The sequence below is a fragment of the Tamandua tetradactyla genome, chromosome 7 (assembly GCF_023851605.1).
Source record: "Tamandua tetradactyla isolate mTamTet1 chromosome 7, mTamTet1.pri, whole genome shotgun sequence".
Lineage (NCBI taxonomy): Eukaryota > Metazoa > Chordata > Mammalia > Pilosa > Myrmecophagidae > Tamandua > Tamandua tetradactyla.
Window position 1 is genome coordinate 63,037,400 of NC_135333.1, and position 25,269 is coordinate 63,062,668.

Sequence of the window (25,269 nt, forward strand, 5' to 3'; positions counted from 1 at the left end):
ATGCATTTGACTTACATAATTAGTGCTGATAATAATTTTCTACTGTTTATGAAATTTTAAGTGAATCTTGAGATAGCCTAAGAGTAATAGATATACTGAATTTGGCATTATATTAACTGTAGGAATTATCAAATACTATGACTATCTTTTATTCCTGTCCTTATGAAGGAACCACACAAAAATAGGAGCCATAGACAGAGCATTGAAGAAGAAACCATATTTCCACAATTCAAGCTTGGAATTCAATGGGTTTCTTTACTTTTTATATATTGCAGCATATTTCCATAAAGTCAACACTGCCAAAGGTTTGTGAGAACAAATAAAAATCAGCAAGTGACATTTTAAATAATTAATATACTCTTTGGTAGGGGAATTTACAAAACGTTCTTCCTATCTCTCAAAATGCAGCTCACATTCCCAAAGGGCAATTAACAATCCTGGGTATTTCTATAAAAACATATGGATTGTAAGTATTCACAAAATTAAGCTGAATTATGGAGGAGGTAATTTCCCACTGATAGGCTGCACTCCTTCACTAGCAACTGCTTTTAAGTTTCCAGTAATGCTATGTTTGGCAACAAAGTTGATATTTCATTAATTACATATATATTTTTGTGGAGAAAATGCATTATTTCTATTATAATCTCTGGAAAGTAGTGAGAAACAAAGTACTAGCAAAAGAAATCACATTTAGCTTGTCAAAAGTTTACTGTAAGACAAGGGAGAAAAAAAAAGATGGGGCTTAATTATCTGCAACTGAAGATAAACTTAAGAAAAGAATAGAAACATGATGCGAAAAAACTGCTTCTAATATAAGAACACTGATTTTCTTTTTTTGTTGGTGTTTTATTTTTTATTTGTTTGTTTAATCAATTTAGAGGGCATGTGTAGATAAATCCTACTGTAACACTCATCACTTCTAAGTGAAGCTTGAAAAAGCAGACATCTAAAAATCATCCATATCTTCAAAGCAAAACAAATGTCACCCAGACTGCTACGATTCTCACCATTCTGTGTCACTGAAATTGGAAAGATGTGTAAACTCGGGATAATATTTACCTATCAATTCTATTTAGGTGATTTTTTTCATCAAAATAGCATCATAGCTAAAAAGAATAAAATGTGAATTAAAGCAATGAAAACAAACTTATTTTTTTCAGTTCTGTTATTGGATTGTCTCTTACAATTCGCTTTTTTCAGCAACAAACACATCGTACCAGAATCAAGTACAAAATAAAGTTAATAATTTACTGGGGCTATATAAGCTCCCTAACTCTTCTGCATTATGGAAGCAGAAAAGGATAAAATGAATCTAAATAGCAGATTACATTGTCCAACTTCCTCCAGCAACAGTAACGAAGAGGCGGCACCATCATTTCATACCTTTTTTTGCATCTGTGTGCTCTTTATATTTTATCAGCGTTTGTGACAAATATGAACAGATTTGGGATGACAAGATTTTCTTTTGATCTTTGACCTCTGATAAGTTTCTGAAATTTTTTTTCCTGATTTTCTAGTAAATAAAGAAAATGGCATAAAGAAAGAACTGAGTGGTTATCTAAGTTGCACAAATTTTAGGAAGAAATTTCCTTCTTGATTTGAAATGTTCTGGTAATTTCAAAGGAGAAAACTTTACCTGCATTTTATTATGGAAAACAGTAATCCCCTCACTAGCTATAAACCACCAATAGAGAACAAAGAATTTAGGTCCTGAGCCCTTCTTCTAAGAAAAACGACTAATTTCAGTAAATTGCTTTATGCTGTTTCCTTAAGTTTTCAACAATAAAAATAAAAGTTTACTAGCATAGTTAATCAGCAATTTTAGCCTTTCTCATTTGCAATCCTAAGAAAAATAAAATTGCTACCTAGAAGCAAACAAAGTTGATATTTCATTAATTACATATATATTTTTGTGGAGAAAATGCATTATTTCTATTATAATCTCTGGAAAGTAGTGAGAAACAAAGTACTAGCAAAAGAAATCACATTTAGCTTGTCAAAAGTTTACTGTAAGACAAGGGAGAAAAAAAAAGATGGGGCTTAATATTTGGCAAATCAAAGATACCAAAGGGGAATTCATAAGCATCGTGTGTGTGTGTGTGTGTGTAAACAAAATTATTATTTTGGTCATAATAAGGCTTAACATTTGTGTATTGTCTTTACAGGCCACCAAAAACACTTTCAACATGAGGTAAAAAGTGAATGCTTACGGAGATAATAATCCCCTCTTTATAAGTGAGTCCTAGATTATGGGACTTGCCCTAAATTACATAGTAAAGAGATAAAAAAATAGAACCCACAATCATCTGACTTTTGATCCAATGTGCTCTACACTAACCCTTAATGACTCCATCCATTTGTTAAAGAAGGTGGAAATAAGAGAAAAGGACAAATGAATGCCAAAACAAAACTTGGAACACACCACACACAAAACTCTCTACTGTAAGGGATAAATTCTCCTCTATGTGATTCTTCAGGAAAATAGTTTTCACTGAAAATATCCAGGAAGGTGCAGCCAAGAACAAAAACTGCATATAAAAACAGTGGGAAGCATTCTGGGTCTCATGGCTTCACCTCCAGCTATATCTTGGATGACTGCCTCTGTTGTCAAAAACTTGGTTTGTCAAACTTCTCAGTAGGAGATAACAGAATAAAGGCAAAATACCCCTAGAACTCATTACAAACAAACTATATATCATCTGTTATAGATCTGCCACATAGATTCCAAAAGTGCTTCCTAGTGCTTAGGTGGAAGTATAAAAACACAAATACTTTGAAAACCAGTTATCTATAGGCTTCTGGTACTCATCTCCGGGGTGCAATTTTGGAATATGACAAGGTTTTCTTTCTTTTCCACTGCAGTTAAATTTTTCATTTCTTTATAAGTTTTGAAAACAGCCAACGTCCTTTTTTGAATAAGAATTAAATATCAAAGCCTAAATTTGGAGATACAGAAGTTTCAGGAATACCAATAATATAATCATATACTACTTGTATAAAAAATTTTCACAGAAAACTATGAAAAAAAAAGTAAGATTACATTATTTTAAGAACTACTTACACAAACTACTCATGTATAAAAAGATTTTGGTTATATTATGGCATGTGATTATTTCCTGGGGGCTTCAGTTTTTTCTCAAATTTTCTTTAGTTGTTGTCTACTGACCCCATCTGGTAAAATTATAGAGGATGTTATCATGGCTAAAGCTTCTGCCAACTCAACTTCTAAATTTTATGTAAGAAGAAATTTTAAGAGAAATCAGGAAGTAAATGACCAGGACAAAAGGATTCAAGGATTCTTAGTGTTATTCTTCTTTAATACATGGGATGAGAGAGAAAAAAACATAATAAAGAAAAGGTCATATCACAGAGTTAAAAGGATTTTAAATTCCAACTAATCTATACTGCCACTTTGCTTCACATGTAAAATTCTCCATAGTTTTTTCTGCCATATTATTTATGTTTTCCATTTTCTTTATTAAATATACCAAACATGACTCCATCAAAGTATACCTATCAGGTTTCTAAAAGAATGAATTCATTTTGCTGCTTTTACTCATTATTCTTGAAGATGCTTTTTTAGGATTTTGATCTTTTATTAAAACTGATTTTTTAATACAAAGATGAAATAATCATTTCAAAATTGTATACAGCAAAATAATAAATATGACTTTAAATAGTACATAATAGTATCAAATTTTAAGTACAAAGTTACTAAATGTGGAGAAATGTCAGCTTTAGACTATTTAAATCGGTCTTGTAGTTACAGATTACAGTTATCTACCATTCTTACTATCAACATTCAGGATCTGATACTACTAAAAAGGATAAAAATTATAAGGCAAAACAGAAGGATAGTTCTGAAAATACACTCAAAGTTTCATTTAACTGACCATCTGACTTATCCTGTGTCTGTGAAAGTGGATGTAACAATAACATGGAATTTCAACTCTGCATTTGAACATTCATTCTCTGAAACTGACTTTTTCAACTTGCTGTTATTTGAACATATTTGGATAATTTCCATTTATAACTGAACTGAAATGCAGAATAATAGTGGTTTGCCATTTTAAGAGACTATATCATTCCTGTAACTAAAAGTCCATTTCATACATCTCTCCAAGATCAAAAGAAGTTTAAACATGGAGATTTCTACCATGGCATGGTATAGCTATTTAACTTCTTTCAACAAACCAGAGATGGCAGACTTCTCTTTGAAGTGGCAGCCCTGTTGGCCTTTGAAGTCCCTTGTCGATTGCAGAATGGGTCTGGTGGGGTTTGTTTTGTAGCCAGCTGTCACCATGAAGGCAGACGTGACGTATTTCCAGCAGTTTCACTTCAGGGTCTGTCAAGTGACTGATTTCATAACCAGTCACTATAACAAAAGAGATTCAAACTCCTTGACAGTAGAGGAAGAGTCTACAATGAAACTTACTAGGTTCCTCTTGATGGAACTCAATTTAAATACTGAACACATTACACGATGGCAGAGAAAATGACTGTGAACTTAACTGTCATATCTCCTCAGATCCCTCGAACATTACAAGTATACTTTTTATTTGTTTATTAATAATGTGTTTCATAATAATATCCTAAGTTTTAAAATGAAATATCTTTGAACAACAGTATCTAAAATCTTTGCAATGACCAAAGATTACGACTTTCACAAAATTAGAAAACTGCATTACAAGCACAGTTTCTGTTGCTAACTCACAACTAGACCTTCTTATAAGACAATGATTCAATATAGTTCTGAGAAACAAGTTTTGCATCTATAATACTTTTAATTGCTCAGCTTCTTATTACAAGAATTCCCATCACTACTGATGCAGAAATTGGTTGAAGATTTATAAGGAATTTATAAGGGTAAGTAAAGAAAAATAATTTAAGCTCTGTTAAGAAGAAACTTCTATAAACTATTAAATGCAGCCCATTATAGCACTATAATAATATTATAAACCTATTTTTAAGGGGAGTAGAAGATGACAAATCTTAAAAAAACTTAACACATCAAATTCACCAATCATGATCAGAAATATCAGACCTGCTAAAAGGAAATGAAGTAGAGATAAAAAGACTTTTACGCTAATTCCATCCCTGTTTACATCTACTTGGTAGAACATTTTGAATGACTACATGTTTTTGTGGCACACAGCTCACTGCTATTTCAGAACTGAAGATAGCTGGTGTATGACTTTTAGCTAGCTCCCACTAGTGAAAAGATCAACAACAGTGGGTCTAGAGTTTTGCACATTCATTCTCTGAGACATAATACGTCTTCTATACTCCCACTGAAGAACAGGTTAGGGGATAATGATGATTTCTAAATTTTATTTTTCTATCCTGGCTACAATGCTTTAAAATCAAGCACTAACAAAATGTAAGTTAACTGCAAATAAATACTATTTATTTCAATTATTTAAATATGCTGTTCTGAAATCTTTAGGCTATTCTGTTCAAATGACAAAGGATTTTTTCAAATCCTGTGGAAAAGCAGCTGCAAGTTTCTATCCTAGATACTGGTAACACAAACCTCATTTTCTAGGTCAGTATTTGTTAATCCTTATAGTTAAAATACAAAGAATAAAAACACATAATAATTCAAAATGCTGCTTTCATAACTACTATAAATAATCACAAAATTACCATTAAACACTAAATTGTTCAGTAAGTAAAGTGAGGCTTCTGTTATTAGGGGTGCAAACATGCAGAAGGTCAGAACAAAATTTCATTTATTCACTCATTCATCCATTTGAATTCATCCAAAATGCAACAAATATTTTTTGAATGCCACTATTATGCTAGGTATTAAGATGCAACAGTAAAAAAGACACAGCTCCTGCCCTCAAGGAACTTGCCATCTGGAAAGTTTTCATTACAGAAGATAGAGACAGGCTCTTAAAAGGACAGGAAGTGAATAAGAAATAATAACATAGTATTATCACATAGTGATAACTACATCGTACAGTAAAAAACCCAAAAGACACACATAACTCAGACTCGGAAAGTCAGAGCAGATTTTATGGTCACATATTTAAGAAGCCATCAAAAGTTTAACCCACACAAATACAGAGAGTAAAACAGGTACTTTCTCAGTTCATGTGCATCTGAGATTAACTGAAAGTAGTCTAAGCATGGCAAATGGTTAATGGAAAATTAAAGTACAAAAATAAAAGCCACCATGTTATCTCCCGAATTTATATTTTTAGCTCAGAGTACCCAGAATTCTGAGTTCCCAATCCATATGTCCAATAGCCTACTTGATATCTTGTGAGGCTATAAATTCCTAGTTAAGGCAAAAATATACCTAATAAATATATACCACTAAAAATATATACCTTAAAGCGCACACACACACTCATAAGCATGATAGCTATCTGTACTAGCACCACTTCTACTACATTTCAGTGACTTCAAAAATGTTTACCTATAACATGTTTACTTATAACCTTGCAAATCTCAACTTGGCTCTATGCTTTCCTCATTCTTTTTATTATTCCCTTCTGTAACTCCCGGGTTGTACAGAGCACAACTCTGAACACTTTGTGGCTGCCCAGGACCAGTTTCCGGGTCTGTAAGGTTCTTAATAAACTTGTTACTATTTTGTTATATGGAGTGACCTTCTTCATTTTCTGGTCTTAAGTGTCCATCAAACTTTGGTGGAACCTATTCTATAGGTTCATGGCCAAACACATCTTTGAAAGAACTCACCAGCATTTCATATTCAATTTTGCATATACAAAGCTAATGCCCTATTTTAAATCTTCCTCCTCCGATTTCCCCCACAATCCACTAAACAAAACCAACTACTTAGAATCTTATCCAGAAAACTTGGAGATCAGCCCTTCCACATTCCCTCTTTCACCCTCCACATGCAATCCATCAGCAAATTCTGTTAAGTCTATCTCTGAACAGAGTCTCCATATCTACTGCCACCACTCTACTATGCACCTGGATTATACAATATCTTCTTAACAGGTCCTCTCTTCACCCCTGCTCCCCCTTCTATTTACTTTTCATTTAACTGCCAGAAAAATCTTTTTTAAACACAAAGAGGACCTCATCACTTTTCTACTTAAAATGATTTAAAGGCAATAGAACATGTGGAATAAAAATAAATAATAGGGGGAACAAAAAAATGATTTAAAGGCTAACCACTATACTTCAGACAAAATCTAAAATCATTTCGTTTCCCAGTGCCTGCCCAAGTCAAAAAAAAAAAAAAAATTAAACTCATTAACATGACCAGCCCACATAAATCTGGTCTGCCTACCTCTCTTCAGTTTCATGTCAGACCATCTATTCTTTCATTCACTTATTCACTCACTCATCTACTTCAACTCTGGTTATTTTTTAGTTTGCTGACTATGATAATTTCTTTCCATTATCAGGGCCGCCATACATGTGGTTCCTCTTGCCATTCTTAATTTCACTAATTCCTACTTAATTTTCACATTTCAACTTAAGGATCACTGTCTTAGAGATGTCATCCCTGACCATTCACCTAAATAAGGTCCCCTGTTATACTCTACTATAACATACTTTACTGTTAATTTGTTTGCAACTGTCACAATTTTAAAGTACATAATTCTGTGATCATCTGATTAATCTCTCTCATAAACATATAAAACTCCATGGAGAAAGGAATGATATTCATTTGGTTTACTAAAGCATTCCCAGTTTCTAGCACATAGTGGGCTCTCAATAAACATCTATGAGTGAATAAATGAATGATATCTCTGTAACTACTAAAATCTTAACAATGCTTGGGTAACACATTTCTGGCCATTTTCATGTTCATGGACATCTAATGCACTTTCTCACCTCTGTAACTTATTCTTTTTTTTACTACACTAATTCCATCATTTATACTATAGATATATGTATCTAATTATATGATAGCAGGTAATACACACACAATTATGGCATTTCTGGAAAATGATCTAGTCCTTTACTAACCTAGTGTTTCATCATTATTTCTTAAAGGAAAAATGACTTTCAACAAATATGTTTTTAGACTGTAGACATTTTCCTAAAAAAAAAAAATGTGTCAACAATACCAAAATACGTTTGTACTTGTATATACCAATAATACAATTCTTGTCATTTAAAAAAAAAACTGAAAGAAAGCATTACGATTCACATTCACAGCACCAATTTCCAGCCATTTATTAAAGCTACTCAATTTTTATGAGGAAAACCTAAAAGTAAAATGGAAACTAATGGGCAGATTATTAAGAGATCCTCCACTGGCCTAAAATATAGTCTCAGAAAATGAATAAGCCAGTGATGAGAACAATGCTCATCTGACTAATCTATTAGTTTGCCAGAAAACATATATATATTCCTAGAAAATGAATACACCAATGATGAGAACAATGCTCACCTGACTAATCTATTAGTTTGCCAGAAAACATATATTCCTTTTTTTCAGACCAAAATCTGTAGCATTCTCAGGTGAAGCAGACACTACAAATTCTAGGGTATGAGGCTGGGTGAGGGGCAGGGGTGGGGCAGACAGATCTTCCTGGGTCACTTTTAACATTAACCATGCTATCAGTAGTGCTGAGTCAACCAGGTAAGATGTTTAGATACTAAGCTTCTCTGGGGCCTTAAAATTTGGTCAGAACAACCCCTCCTCTAGGAGCTCTGGAGAGGGAGTGTTAGTAACAACAGAAGTACCAGCGATAGCTAATGTTTACTGAGGACTTACTATGTGCCAGGCTCTGCTATGAGTGCTTTATACAGGTGCCAGCTCTTTAAAATGGTAGATATCTTTCTTGTAAAGTTCAGAAAACTGAGGCAGAACTTGCTGAGATCACAACTTGTATGGTGGAACGATAATTCTAACCAAGGCTTCTAAGTCCAAAGCCCAGTTTTGCATTAGGTTTCTGACTGCTGATACATATACCATACAATGGGCTGGCTTAACCACAGGAAGTTACTGACTAATGATTTCAGAGTCCAGAAGGCTTGCTTCCTCCTGTGGTCAGTATCTTCTGGCTGGCTGGCAATCTTCAGGGTTCCTTGGCTTTTTCCTTCTCTACGAGTTCTGCTAACTTCCAGCTTTTGGCTGCTCCCCCTAGCTTCTCTTTTTCCATATCCAATTTTCTTTGCTTAGAAGAACTTCACCTATATGGGATTAAGGCCCACCCTCATTCAGTTTGGGCACACCTTAAATAATAAAATCTTCAAAGTTTCTATTACAAAAGGGTTCATACCCACAGTGCCAGGGGTTGGGACCTGAACATGCCTTTTGAGATGGGGTTTTTTTTTGTTTTTTTTTTTTACATATTTCAATGCTTTCCTAATGTTCTGGAGGGGACTTCTGAATGGGGAAGAATATGAAATCTCTGCATCCAACCTATAACTTCTGTCTTTGACTTGATTCCTCTAACAATGACTGGTTAATATCTGCTTCAGGAGGATCATAGTGCTTTCTCAGATGAGAATAAAAAGTCTGAGGAAAAAACTGGTTTGAAAGTAGGAATCCTAAGTTCTGGATTTGAATGGTTTTGGAGTGAGATGCAAATGAAATAGAGTAAAGACATAAAAAATAATTTTATTTTTTAGTTTGAATCTCAGAAAAGAGACCTGGACTGAATATCTAAATGTGATGTGGTAATAATAACAATGGTATCAATAAAGTTGCTAATACTTACTTAGCACAATGCCTTGATTCTTACTCTCAAACCAGTTTTTACCTCAGGCTCTCTCATCTAGAACAAGGTATCACCATTTTTATAGTTTCTCAGCCAGAAATCAAAGGGTCATCTTTGATTCCTCTCCCTTCCTTACCCATACATGCAATTCATCATCAAATCTTTTCAGTTCTCTTTCCAAAAGACATTCTAAATCCATCCATTCTCTCTAATTTCACTGCTACTATTTAATCTACTTAGCCAGTAACTCTTGCCTAGGAGTTTTTAAATGCCATTGCTCACATACTTCTACAGAGTGTATGCAACTCTGCTGCCCATACATATAATTTTAACTTGAGATCTACATTTTTTAATGCTTTAAGTTTTAAGGATTACAAAGAATGTAATTTCCAGAATATTTAAAATATTGTTTTTTAAAAATAAATCTTTTTTTAAAAAGAAAGTATCCAATGAAATATAATATTATGGCAACCCGAAATCCATCATTAACTATTTTAAAAAGATGACAAATTGCTCTTTAATGACCAAAAATTTTACATTTTCCTTTTTCTCTTTGATCGTGTTTCTATTTCATTCTTCATTGGAATTTCATGTTAATATAATTTATTTTGTGCTATACTGTTTTTATGTATCCTTTATGCAACAAAAATAAGTATATAAATTTCAATTTAATATTTAATAACTTTCTGTGATCATAAATGTTAAAAATTCTTGCAGATTTACTTACCATTACAATTAAAAGTAATATATAAGTAACCAGAACAATGCAAATGTTAGGTATTTGAGAAAGTAATATTAAACATGAAGAGAAATTGTATTAAAATGCATTTTTACCATTAAATATATTTATTCCTGATGAAATTAATGCAACTTTTATTTTTTTAATTAGTGTAAATATCCCTTGATGAATATTACTTATTGCTAGAATGACACAGGGTTCTGCATCAATTCTATTGGTCATTTCATTTTTACACGCAGAAGCACTGAGGAACTTTGTTCATATAAATAAGTAAAGAGGAATGGAGAGTTTTATTATGGTAATATAATAAAATATATTCAATTCTTTGCACCCCTCCTTAAGAATTATGTGCCTCAAATCTCAATGACCCATCATCAAAAAATTATTTATGATAACCCATCAGCTAGCAAGTTCATTAGGTTCTTCTTCAATTCTGTTGAAAACAAAGAATTAGAAACAACCTGACTTAAATTCATCCATTTTCTCAACACTGATATTTGAAGTGCCATCCCTATTTGGTATTGTCCTTTATTTGGTGTTCCAGACAGAACTTTTTTCATCCAATAGGATACTAAGATTCAGGGGAGATGTGCCTATTGCAAACTGGGGGTTGTACAACTGTGAAAAAGGAAATGAGAATGCAGAATCTGTACATCTTAGGTACCTTTATAGGCTAGTCAACCTGAGTGAAAATATGTTTGGAAGCTGAGGAGCTATGCCCACGTACTTTGGGTCCATACATTTCCAGGCATATACATATATCAGTTTGAAGACCTCTATCCTAGGTTTCTCTAAAAACCCATCCTACCTTCTGGTTTCTACTCTTAAACCCCTCTAATCCATTACACTTTAGAAGCCAGAGTGATCTTTTGAAAACACAAATCAGATGTGGCCATACCATTTCAAACCCTTCAATGGCTTCCACCACTGGTATAAGACACAAACTTTTTGCCAAGGCTTACATTAGGCCTATACACCTTGAAATGCTCCTGTTCGCCAATCCTACTAGCTTCCTCAAACATGCCTATCTTTTCCCTACCTTACTGCTGTTGTACATGCCAATTCCTCCCCAGTCTTCACAAGTCAGATTTCTCATCCTTCAGAGATCAGGCTAAATGCTATTTTCTCAGAGGACCTTCTCTGAGAACTCAATCTAAAATAAGTTCTCATTTAGCCCACCTACAGGTGTTCTGGAGGACATCTTTTTTTCTCAGATGTGGCTTTACTCTCTCTAAGCCCAACTCTAAAAGCAAAATCATTGCCCTTCCGCTACATGGGACATGACACCCAGGGATGAAAGCCTCCCTGGTGGCATGGGAGGTGACTCCCAAGGATGAGTCCAGCCCTGGCACCATGGGATCAACAATTTCATCCTGACTAAAAGGGGGAAAAGAAGTGTAACAAAGCATCAGTGGCAGAGAGAGTTCAGATAAAGTTGAGAGGCTACTCTGGTGGTTGCTCTTGTGCAAACTTCAGTTAGACACTGCTAAGTATCATAACCTGCCAAACCCCAACTAGGACCATTCCAGCCAATCCTAAAGGACACCTAGGGAAATATATAAGATTCCACAAGCATTCCATGCACTAGGGTAACTTTCCAGAAGCCTACAATCTCCAGATGGGACCCTGGACCAGAAAGATAAGTACTGAAACCTAGAGGGCCCAGTCTCTCCAGAACATGAGATAATTCCATCTTCCTACCCCATATTACTGACAGACCCTTCCAACGTGAAAAAGTTAGAATGGCCATAGCCCAAACACCCTTAAAGAGAGGGATTGGAAAATCAAAGGTGATGGTGGAGTTATACAGAGAAGATAGGATTTAACAAATGAATATGACTGCTGAATCACTAAATTGATATCTCTTTTAGTCTCCAGTATCTTAGAGCAGCTAGAAGTAAAAACCTAAAATTGTGGAATTGTTACCCATGCCAAACTCTGAGATATATTCTACAATTAGCTGTGGTGCTGTGCTTTGAAATTTATTGCTTTATTGTATATATATTTATTTTTTACAAAAAAAAGCCGATTGTGATGATAAAAAAATATTTAAGCCTTCTAGCTTCCTATATTCTGGAGGAGCTAGAAGGTAAAATGTGAGAGGATCATATGATAGCCCATGACAAACTCTGGGATCTGTCCTGTAACTACTTGTTGAAGAGTGCTTTGAAAACTATTGCTTTTTTCTCTCTGTGCTTTGTATATATGTTATTTATGTTATTTTATACAATAAAAAAATTAAAAAATAAAAATAAATAAGTTTTCCACCAAACTATTCTCTATTGTAGAAAATCTGTTCTTTTCCTTAATAGTACCTTGAGATAACTTGTAATTAAATGTTTATTTGCTGGTTTAGTTCCTGTGTTCTTCTGGGACTGTAAACTCAATCACAACTGGTTTATCACTCTACATTATCCAGGACCACAGAGTACATCGCATGATCAATAAAGACTTTTTTTAAATGAAAGAATGAATGAATAAGCAAACTAATTAATAACGTTCTTTATTTAAAATTCTCCAATGGTTCTCAATGTGTTGAGTATAAAATAAAAAATTGTGAGCACAGCATGTAAGACTGAACATACTTCAGCACGCTCTGACTGTTCTTTCTTCCTCACTCAGTTCTTACCACCCCGAACTACATCTACTAACCATCACTTAAAGTTTCCTGGATGTTTCTAGTTTTAATCTGTGCTAGTCCCTCTACAAAGAATATGTTGAACATCCTTTACCACTTCTTTGTCTAATTCTTTCTTTTAAAGACTCAGCTCATACATCAGCCATCTCCTCCAGGAAGCTTTCTATGGACTCTCAAATATGGATTACATGCCCCTCTCCTCTTTAGACCTAAATCACTCTATTCAGATCTATAGCATGACATTTATCAATTGGAACCATACTTAAAATGGGTTAATTCTTTCTAACCTATTGTAACTTAAATAATAACTATTTGGGCTTCTTAAAGACTGAGACTGTATCTATTACCTTTTTATTTCCAGTGTTTAGTGTAGGGTCTAGAAAAAGATAAGGTATTCATTCAATAAATGTTTATAGAGCAAATGTAAAAATATCACTATTTTATTTCCTGAACATTCCAGCTATTTAATAAAAATGAGGGCAATATAAATTACTATAAATATTCAGATCAGTTGAGGTCAGTGTTTATAAGATAACAGATAAATTGTTCAGACTGGTAATAGCAGAAAGTAAGAAGGCAATGAGAAAGACTGGGGAGTACAATTATAGTTCTTTCAGCACATATTACCTTTTATTGGCTACTGAACTACCAGCACTGCTTCGGTAGTGGCAACTATTCTATATGACAAAGTACTTGGGTATCACGGTGATAACTGTTGTATAAATAACTGGGTATATTTGCAGTCAATAGAGAACTTAATAAATCTTTACAAATAAAAGCTCTAATCCTAATTATGCTTATTAATCTATAATTATATAGCAAACAATAGATAAAAATCTTATGATCTTCTATGTCAAGAATGTATACTTAACATATGAGCCAGAATAATATCAAAACGGTAACACGAAAAATGAGTGTTACTATTAGAAATGAGTTTTGTGAAAAAATCGGAATTCATATGTGCAAATGTTAGTTATTTTGAGAGGGTATAATTTTATTATTGCTCAAAACATTAAAAACTATTATTTAGGAATAGATTATAAATCCAGCTTATAAAGCCACAATAAAGTTTCATTACTTTACAGACATTTTTTAAACCTTTAATTATATCTAGTTGCAAATGGTTCCTTCAATAAATAAATATATCCTCAAAGAACAGCAGTGAAGATATTTTAAACATCCTTTACAATTTTTTTCCCAAAATCCTTTTAAGCTATTCAGAACTGCTGAATGCAGGAATATTATTCCTTTTTGCCCTGGAAATTCTGATACTGTTTAACATGCAAATTTTACTTTATACATTATAAGAAAATGGACTCAAACATTCAATAAATACAAAATCTACCAAAGGTTGAGCAGAAGAAAATTTCAGAAGAAGAATGGAAAGGGATAAAATAAAAGTCAAATTAAGCCTTGAATTCTGGCCCCTTGAGAATTATTCACTTTTCATCTCTTCATTTGCTAATGCAGGTTAGAGGCCATCTTCCTTTACTGAATAATTACACAAACTTCTCTCCATTTTTGAAATAGGCTCAAAGTAGAACAACATATATTGGAAATAATGAAAATGCAAGGGGATCCTGTGAGAACATGGGAAAGGCATCAAGAAATCTTCTTTTGGAATTTTTCCCTGCTCAAACTTTAAAAGATTCTCTTTCTTATTTTCATAAGAGAAATAATTCCCACAGTTTTACTTTGCTCTCTGAAAAATTAAGAGAAGCAAATATCTTTCCTATAACACAGGGAGTTCATTTCTTCTCAGAGGCTAAATTTTAGCAAGAGACAGATAGTTTCTGAACTGAAGTAAGATAGTAAGAATAATGTTCCAGCCAAAAAATGGATACCCATTTAAGATATTTCTAGATTACCTCACTGCATACATGTGATATACATAAGTAAAAATAACAGTGCAATTAGAAGACAGAATAAAATAAAAATTAGAAAATAATAGACAAGATGGTGGGAGGAGGGTACAGTAGACGAAGGTTGTAAGGCCTCAGAAGCACAAACATACAAGGTGTTTCTTCATACCTTGAACCACTTAAAGCCCAAATGACTGGTCTCATGCAATATTTCACTGAACAGCTGTAGATAGGCAGTGAGTAGCAGAAGAGTGGAGTGGAAAACAAGATAAACAGGAAAGAGAGAAGGAAAAAGCATGCAATTAAAAGCAAATTATGATCAGTTCACATAACATTAGCTTAAAATACACATTACAGCAGTCTATATACCTTAAAGACATGATCTATTATTAATTTCCAAATTCCCAACAAGATCTTTGATGTAAAGATTTGTCAGTAAATACTAAGACAAAAGCAGAAAGAAATCTTTATGAAAAGAAAAAAAGGGACGGGGAACATTTTGAAAACAAAGGAAAGAATGTAGAAAGGGTGAAATCAGACAAAAGAAAATCCCTCCCCACCATGGTCATCCCTACTCTGAAATTTTACAGGACCCAAGCTTTATGTAACTGTGCCTAAGGAAGGTATTCAAAGGGGAAGTGGACAAGGCATTTAGCTAGGAACAGGGCATAGAAAGATACTCATCCTGAAAAAAGACCCATTTTCCCTTAGCTTTGGTAATAAATGTCATTTTGTCCCTCTTTATATACTTGACACTAAGGAAACTGTATACTTGATCTAATACAGCTCTGAAGGGAATCCTGGTGGTACATACTATACATGTCTGCCTTGAATATGTACCCTTCTTCCTTACTATTCCACTAAATTAACTCTAAATAGCATTAAGGGGGTTCTTCAAAAGATTCATGGTACCCTCTCACTGAATTATTTTTACCTATTTAGCATATTTTAACCTATTTCTCCCAACAAAGAAACAAAAAGGACATGATCATTGCAAAAATTAAATCTCATGAAACTCCAAATGCGGTAGATTCAAAACCTCAAATTATACTCTTGTAGCGGGAACTGAGATTAGAGTCATCACTTGTAAAATTATTTCTTCTATTTCCATCTTTCAGCTTTCATTATTCTGCCTAATAAAAAGTGAAAAACTAGGATATAGGGATCTTCTTTCATTCATTAACATTTACTGAGTATGTACTATATACAAAGTATTATAGTAGATGCTGTAGAGAATGGGAAGGAGCAGGTGTACAGTGATTAAAAAGGACACGGTCTCTACTAACAAAAAGCTTATAATTCAGGAAAGTTAAAAACTTTCACAAAAACACTTTTGAAGATAGTATTACGAAAAGCATCTATTCAAATCCAGTTAAGATAAAAAGATGAAGGAAATTTGTAAAACAAATGCCATAAACAGCCATTTTCAACAAGTCACCTCAAGGCTGAGATACAACATTCTGATCTGGGACTCTTCTGTGTCATGTTATCTATGTCCTTCATACTTGCTGTTAACCTGAACTTGTTATAATTTTAACTGCTCTTCTGAGCAAGGTACGGCATAAAGTAAGTAAATGAACTACTTACTATATGAAAATAATATCTCTGAGTAGGGAATGTTTTTGTGTTTTCTCATTCGATTTAGAAGAAGGCATGTGCCCAGTCTTGTTATAAGCAGACAAGTTCTTTCATCTCAACAGTACATGAGTACATACTACCTAAGTATATACGAAATGAGTCCTAAATTATTAAATGCAGAGATCTTCTGAAACACAAGTCAATTCTTGTACAACTACATTTCAATTCTTATTCAAGCCTAAATACTTAAGACTTGATAAAGTGCTTCTGAAACCCTAAAAACATACAATATGTATGTAGTTTACCTTAACTGAACTGGTTGGGTTTTACCTTTTGTTTACCCAGCAGCATCATCAGTAACTACTATGTAAATTTGCAGACCTGTTTTTCAGCATTGGTCCTGGCTGATTCCTCTTGTGCTAGTACCATTTCTCGTTCTGCAGTTATTTGTACACTTTCTCTTAGTGCTTCTTCCAGCTCTTCAATCCTGTCATCCTTCTTACGGAGATTGTCCTGGAAAACGATGGAAGACTAGGTGAAGTAGACTAATCAGTTAACCCAAGGAGAGCCTATTTATCACGAAAGGACTATTTGCTTATTAAATGTTCTTCCCTTCAGAAGTAAATCCAGACTAAAAAGTTATCTTCACAGAGGAAACTGAATATAAGGGAAGCAAAGAAATAAAGGAAATTGAAGAAGCATTTTATTAAGAGCAAAGGGTCAAGTTAGTTAAGCAAGACAAACTTGTGATAGACTTGCTCTCTGCTTAAGGCAATGAAATTGTTTGTGTTAGTGTAGGTAGTATGGACTTGGTTTTTAAAAACAAGTTTTGTTTTTAAAAAAGTTTAAAACCACAAACTTGTTTAAAAAAGAAGTTTAAAAATACAAACTTGTTTTTTACTCTGTCAACTGAGCCAGCTTTGATAAAGTCCAACTAGGATGAATATCAATACATTCTCTTTCTCTCCAAAGTCTAGATGAAAAAGAAAAGCCAAAAGCATGACCTTCCTGATTGTTTTCTTCATATAGAAAACTGTTGGTAAACTAATTAAAATTTAAAAAGCGATGAAACAGAAGGCAATGCTCCCTAATAATTTCAAGAAAAGGAGTCTTCTTTTAAACTCATATGAGAAAACTGAAAACAGTAACCAGATCTAAGTGACTGGTCTGGCTAAGGAGGAGCAATTTAGTTAACCAACTAATTCCTCTTAGCCCTGATATTGTTTACATAGGTTCAAAAAGTAACTTTTGGGGTAACACACATAGATTTCTATTAGAAAGATAAACAGAATCCAAGAGGACTTGAAGATTACATAAGATAGGAGAGATTTTAATTTAAGGATAAATGAAGCAGAGTTCCAGTAAGACGGAGAACAGCATTCACAAGGTTATTATAACATTTCCTATTTAAATTACTACAAAACCAGAGGATTAAAAAATATGCTGCTTTTTTCTTAATATATGAAAGAGAAAAACAAGGCCTGTTAAGCCATTTTCCAACTTTTAGAAGACTCCTGTCAGCAAAAGATAACATAGATATCTTTTGTTTATGCAATTCTCATTCAATTCTACTGTAGCTCACTTTTATAGGTACAAAGTTCAAGAGAGTTTTGTATGACAACTTTGTCTTCAGGAATTCAGAACTTGAAATCTGTAAAAGATAAGTCAGATTTTCTTCCAATTCCGGAGGAACAGCATCTATTATTTAACATTCTTCCTACTAAAAAGCTGGTAAATCTTTTGCTCTCTCTCAATTAAAGCAATGAGATTTAGAAAAAAGAATGCTCACATTTCAGTGATGGGTGTTATCTTCATTAAAACACAAAGTTTTCATTCTTCTCAGAGATAATTTTATAAAACACTCTCTGATCTATTCCCTTATATATGGTATTATTTTGCATAGAGCAGTTCAGCTATGTCAAAAAGTGCTTTTTGTTTAAATCTTAATGCTTCCAGTGGAGGTTTCTAAAACAGATGCCGAGTACAAAGAGAGGGGGAATGATGTCAGTAAAAATAAAGGCCAAGGTAGGTTCTTCTGATTTTCAAAAAGCACTAAATGTAACAGAAAGATTATGAGGAAAATGACAGTTCCAATCAGTTTAGTCCTCTCAAATCTTCTCATGAATAAGGACTGCTATATTTGTAGTAAGGTGTAATTATAAAATACAGATTGTTTAAGCAAATGAAGTTCTAATGTTTCCCATTTCATTCTTGTTATAAATACCTTAGAATTATGTTTATGTCCGGTCTATTATGTCTTTCACTCATAAACTGTCTTCTGGAGGTCTCCTGAGCGTTTCCATTATCCTAACGTAAATCTTTGATTCCAATGAGGCTGAAACAGTTATTTCAAATAACTTCCCAGGAATCTATTTCAAAACAGATTTACTTGCATATTCATACTGAGTGAAAAACAGATTTACTTGCATACTCATACTGAGTGAAAAACAGCTTTAAGACTAAATTAGCAGAACTTTTTAAAAGTGTTCTAGTTTGCTAGCTGCTGGAATACAATATACCAGAAACAATGGCTTTTGAAAAAGGGGAGTTTAATCAGATGCTAGTTTACAGCTCCAAGGCCGAGAAAATGTCCCAATTAAAACAAGTTTATAGAAATGTCCAATCTAAGGCATCCAGGGAAAGATACCTTGGTTCAAGAAGGCTGATGAAGTTCAGGGTTTCTCTCTCAAGTGAGAAGGCACATGGTGAACACAGTTAGGGTTCATCTCTCATCTGGAAAGGCACATGGTGAACACAGAGTCATCTGCTAACTTTCTCTCCCGGCTTCCTGTTTCATGAAGCTCCCCGGGGGGCATTTTCCTTCTTCATCTCCAAAAGTCACTGGCTGATGGACTCTGCTCCTTGTAGCTATGCCTTTCTGCTCTGCTCTTTCTGAATCTCTTTCATTCTCCAAAATGTTTCCTCTTTTATAGGACTCCAGAAATTTATCAAGACCCATCCAAATGGGTGGAGACATGTCGTCACATAATCCAGTTTAACAACCACTCTTGATTAAATCACATCTCCCGGGAGATGATGTGATTACAGTTTCAAACATACAGTATTAAATAGGGATTATTCTGCCTTTACAAAATGGGATTTTGATTAAAGCATGGCTTTTCTAGGGTTCATACATCATTTCAAACCAGCACATAGAGGAAGGATGATTTGAAATTTATTATTATGTATAAAAGATAATATTATGCACGAAAACATGAAAGTTTTCAAGATGAAGATTTCCTTAAGTTCAGTGGTAGAAATAATATCCAAGAGATAGAGTCAGTGTGCAAGACCATTTCCTTAAGAAGAGTTTAAGGTCTTACTGGCAAAGCCTGATTGAAAATTGTTCTCTATAGTAAGGATGAATAACAAAAGTCTAATGAAACTGCAAATACAAAGAAATGGAAAGAACTATTAAATGATATTTATGTGATGCTGCCTAACAACTGAATCTGAAATTAAGCATGGAATCATCTGCTCTAAGAAAACTGTATTAAGCCAGAGCAATCAGAAGAGAATGAAACATACCAAATTTCTGAGTTACCTTCATTTAAAATATCCATAATTACTTAATCCATATAGCAAGTAAAATCTGGCATCTTAATAGATATCTGCTAAGGTAAACCAAGGAAGTTGTCTTCATATTGAACTACATCTTGTATGTACTACTTAATGTAATAAAACATTGAGCCAATGTCAGGAATGAACTGGAGGTCTATAAACAGTGGAGTCCCAAACATACTACTCGGTCACATTTATAATCATTCTTTCTTGTCCTTGCTCTTTAAATGAAGATTAAATGCATCTTTCTGTACTTATATGTGTTCTAGTTTGCTAGCTTCCAGAATGCAATATACCAGAAATGGAACCATTTTTAAAAAGGCAAATTTAATAAGTCACAAATTTACAGTTCTAAGACCAAAAAAATGTCCCAATTAAAACAAGTCTAAAGAAATGTCCAATCTAAGGCATCCAAGAAAAGATAACTTGGTTCAAGGCTGATGAAGTTCAGGGTTTCTCTCTCAAGTGAGAAGGCACATGGCAAACATGGTCAGAATTTCTCTCTCATCTGCAAAGGCACATGGCAAACATGGCATCATCTGCTAGCTTTCTCTCCTGGCTTCCTGTTTCATGAAGCTCCATGGGAGCATTTTCTTTCTTCATCTCCAAAGGTCGCTGGCTGGTGGACTATCTCTTCCTCTTGTGGCTGTGTCATTCTCTGCTCTCTCAGAATCTCCCACTTTCTCCAAAATGTTTCCTCTTTTATAGGATTCCAGTAAACTAATCAGGACACACTCAGAATTGGTGGAGACACAACTCCACCTAATCCAGTTCAACAACCACTCTTAATTGAATCACCTCTCCAGGGAGATGATATAATTAAAGTTTTGAACATACAGTATTGAACAGGGATTAGAAGAAATGGCTGCCTTTACAAAACGGGATTAGGATTAAAACATCTTTTCAAACTGGCACATTCCACCCTCTGGACCCTAAAAAAAGACACATTTTTCCCATATATAAAACACATCAATTCCATCACAATATCAGAAATCCTTAAACCATTTCAGTAGCAATACAAATGAAATACAAAGTTAGAAACAGTACAAACTCCTATTAAAGTTAGTTACAGGCATCGTCTGTTCTAAGGAAAATTATCCTCTGGCTCTGAACCTGTGAAACAGAACAATTTATTTGCTGCCAACATATAAAGGAGGAATAGTTATAGGATACATATATCCATTTCCATGGGGAGGAAGGAACACAGGGGTCATTGGATCCAAGCAGTCTCAAAAACCTGCAGGGTAAAATCCATTAGATTTCGAAGTCTGAGAGTCATTTATCCTCAGGGCTTTAGAAGTGGCAGTCCCATCCTTTCCAAAGGCCTTCGCAGAGGCTTGCCTCTCTCCAAACTCAATCTTGGGGGACACTGGGGAGACCAACTTTTTCTTGGCTCCGTCCTCTCCAAGCATTGGTGCTGCACCTGGGCTCTCTGCCATCTCCAGGGCACATAGGCAACCCCTCCATGTTGTGGCAGCTAGGCTCTCCCCAAATCCCAAGGAATGTGCTTCACCCTCTCCAAGGCCTGAGGTGGAATGACTCCCACCGCAACAAGATGGAAGGCCCACTCTCTGCCTTCGGGGTAAACTCACCCTCTCCACGTGCTTGGGTGGGTCCGCTCTCATGGCCCAAGGCTTCTTGACTTCAGACCCCGGACTCCTTGGCTTTGCCTCTGAAGTTATTTTTCTTCCAATGTGTTCCTTCTCTGTTACTCTCAGTTCCTACTGGGAGTGGTTCTCTTTACACAGATCCCACAACACTCTCATTGGCTTTCTATGCAGTAGCCTCGGATTGTGCCCATTAGGCATAAGGAGTTCCCACAAATCCTTTCTGGATAACTCCATGTCCAGTCCTGGCTTTCTCTGAAATGGCTGACTGGTTCCGCATTTGGCCAACCCTCACATGGGGCACCACTCTCTGGGGTCTCCCCTCCTGGAAGCCTAGAATTTTCCAGAACATCAGTTTGTGGTTTCTTTGTACCCAAGAGTTCAGTGCTCAGTTTATCTCTTTCCTGTCTCATTTCACTGTAAGCTGCGAGGAAAAACCAGGCTGCACTTTCCACATTTAATTTGGAGATCTTTTCTGCTAAATATCCAAGTACATGGCTTTTAAAATTTGTCTTCTAGCCAGAGCCACTAGTCAATTTTGCCAGATTATCTGCTATTTTAAAAAAAGGATCACCTTCCTTCCAGTTTGCAATAACATGTACCTCATTTCTGTCTAAGGCCTTACCAACAGTATCTTTAGAGTCCACATTTCTACCAACAGTCTCTTCAAAGCATTCTAGGCCTTCTCTATCAAGCTTCTCACAACTCCTCCAAAATCTTCCCCTTATCCATTTAAAAAGCCATTCCAACATGTTTGGTATTTGCAAACTGCAGCAGCACCCCACTTCCGGTACCAAAATCTGTTCTGATCACTAGCTGCCAGAATGCAATATACTAGAAATGGAATAGGGCTTTTAAAAAGCAGAATTTAATAAGTCGCAAGTTTACAGTTCTAAGACAGTGAAAATGTCCCAATTACAACAAGTCTATAGAAATGTCCAATCTAAGGCATCCAGGGAAAAATACCTCTGTTCAAGAAGGCCGATGAAGTTCAGGGTTTCTCTCTCATCTGGAAAGGCACATAGCAAACGTGGCATCATCTGTTAGCTTTCTCTCCTGGCTTCCTGTTTCATGAAGTTGCGCAGGAGGCATTTTTCTTCTTCATCTCCAAAGGTTGCTGGTGAACTCTCTGCTTCTTGTGCCTATGTCATTCTCTGCTCTCTCAGAATCTCCCACTTTCTCCAAAATGTTTCCTCTTCTATAGCATTTCAGTAAACTAATCAGGACACACCTGGAATGGTGGAGACATGGCTCCACCTAATCCAGCTTAACAACCAATCTTGATTGAGTCACATCTCCAGGGAGATGATCTAATTAAGGTTTCAAACATATAGTGCTGAATAGGGATTAGAAGAAATGGCTGCCTTTACAAAATGGGATTCAGATTAAAACATGACATTTCTAGGGTACATACATCTTTTCACACTGACACTATATATACTCTTAAAAAAAAACCTTTAGACAACTAGGGAAAAGATCTTACTCACTTTTAGAGAGGCCAAAAATGATCAACTACAACAGGTCAAAAAAAAAGAAGGTACTGAAGTTTGCAACAGCAAAATCAGAAACTAGAAGACAACAGGGTAATGGCTTCGAAACCCAAAGGGAAAGATTATTTCAGTATGGAATTCTATATCCAAACCATCAATTGAGCATGAGAGTATAATGTAATGTGTAAAAAAATTTGCCTCACATCACAGACCCTCGTCAGAAGCTACTAGGAATGTGCTCTATTAAACTGTTACAGAAAAAATAGGAACTCACCATACATATGTGAGTGGTAAAGGGAACTTCGAGGGTGACAGCAATCCTAGAGAATAAGTACAGATTGTAGCAGAGGATGGGAATTCAGGGAAAGATGTTTTGAAGGAATAAAGCGAAGTATATATTACCTGGAAATAATTTTTAAGGTATGGTATATTTTATAATAGTTACAAAATTAGGAGGAACTTTATGGCTCTAGCAATGATTCTGGGAATGAACTGGTGATAAGGATACAAACAAATAATCAATGAAACTAACAACAACTACAAAACACCAAGGCAATCATTACTACCAGGAAAAACTAAAAGTACAAGCAAGAATATGTAATCATAGAATACTACATGTCTCAGACACAATAATGTAAGTCCTCAAAACCACATTGGCAGGTTTGAAAGGGGAGTTAGTGTGGTACATTTGTTACAATTGATAAAAACACATTTTTATAATTGTATTATTAACTACAGTTCATGATTTAACTTAGGGTTTAATTTTGTGATGTGCTGTTTCAAGGATTTTTCTCTAATTTTTACTTTAGAAACATATGTACAACCTAAAATTTCCCCCTTTAATCACATCAAATTTATATTCAGTGCTGTTAATGACATTTACAATACTTTGCTATCATCACCACTAGGCCCATTTTTAAAAGGGACAAAACATTAAAATAAGTTCTGCTGTATTTTATTTTGAAGAATGTAGAAATTTCTAAAGCTAAAATATTCTAAAAGTAGAACCTGAAAGACAGCACAAAACCAAATGGTTTCAAAATTGTCCCCTACCCCGTGCGGTTTCCTTTTTTAAAAATATATATACACATATACCTACAAAAATAATTCCGAGTTGATTTTGGTGACCAAGTTTAATACAGAATTCTAGTGACAAAACTGCTTGCTATCCCATACTTAAAGGAGTATTTTGGTTTGCAGGAAGAAAAAATAGCATTTCTGTTCAATGTCTGGACTCTGAGAAGGAGAAATGACAGTTACAACTACCTTTCCTGAATACATGTCAGTCAATGAGATGTCAGTTAATGCGATACTGGACCACAGAAAGTATGGAATACAAAAGGTTTTTCAGACCAAGGCTCAAAGAAGTAAGAGAATGTTCTGAAACCCCTGAAAAGTGCTTCTGGACGGCCTCAGTAATGAAAGAGGGATTATATAAGGCACAGCTGAAGACCATGAACATGTCCTTTACATTCCAATCCACATTTTCTCTCTCAAAAAGTCCACACTAGCCAGTTCTTGGGATAAATCATGACACAGTTATGCCATTCTGAGTCTGATCCTGGAAAACAGTACATAGAAACCTGACCTACTTAATCTATTTGAAGCATATACAGCAGGTTTGAAGGATCTCAGGTATCTGGGGAATAGGACGATGACTCACTGAAACTAAATGTGGAAAGAGATTAAAGCTAAAGTAGGATACAACAAACCTAACTTAGAGAAAAACATTCCTGTTGTTTACATGCATTCTTGACTTATTGTTAAGCTTGAAGGAGTCTTCTTAACTTCTTCATCTAAAAGCTCTGTTTTTTCCATCTCCCTATCCCATATTAGCAGCAGACACTTCCCCTATGAAAAATTTAGAATGGTCATAGCCCAACTATCCCTAAAGAGAGGGATGGAAAGATCAAAGGTGATGGTGGAGTTATACAGTGAAGATAGAATTTAACAAATGAATATGAAGGCTGAATCATTAAATTGATATCTCTTTTAGTCTCCACTATCTTAGAGCAGCTAGAAATAAAAACCTAAAATTATGGAATTTTAACCCATGTCAAAGTCTGAAATATGTTCTACAAATAGTTGTGGTGCTGTGCTTTGAAATGTATTGTTTTTCTGTATACATGCTA

General features: G+C 34.7%; 1 protein-coding gene across 17 annotated transcripts in view; it reads right to left on the minus strand.

The window, feature by feature from the left end:
• Positions 1–25,269, minus strand: part of ERC1 (ELKS/RAB6-interacting/CAST family member 1) — a 755,438-nt gene that overhangs the window by 330,511 nt on the left and 399,658 nt on the right. For 7 of the 17 annotated variants that reach the window (XR_013179465.1, XM_077169622.1, XM_077169618.1 and 4 more), the window contains 2 exons: positions 16,861–16,992; positions 15,071–15,124 (listed from right to left, as the gene is read on the minus strand). The exons of 5 other annotated variants lie outside the window; for them this stretch is intronic. Coding sequence is in view for 11 of the 12 variants with exons in the window: in XM_077169622.1 (XP_077025737.1) it covers positions 15,071–15,124; positions 16,861–16,992 (186 nt within the window). In the remaining variant the exon portion in view is untranslated. The remainder of the gene's footprint in view (positions 1–15,070; positions 15,125–16,860; positions 16,993–25,269) is intronic. 5 more of the 17 variants (XM_077169623.1, XM_077169621.1, XM_077169620.1 and 2 more) reach the window with 1 other exon arrangement.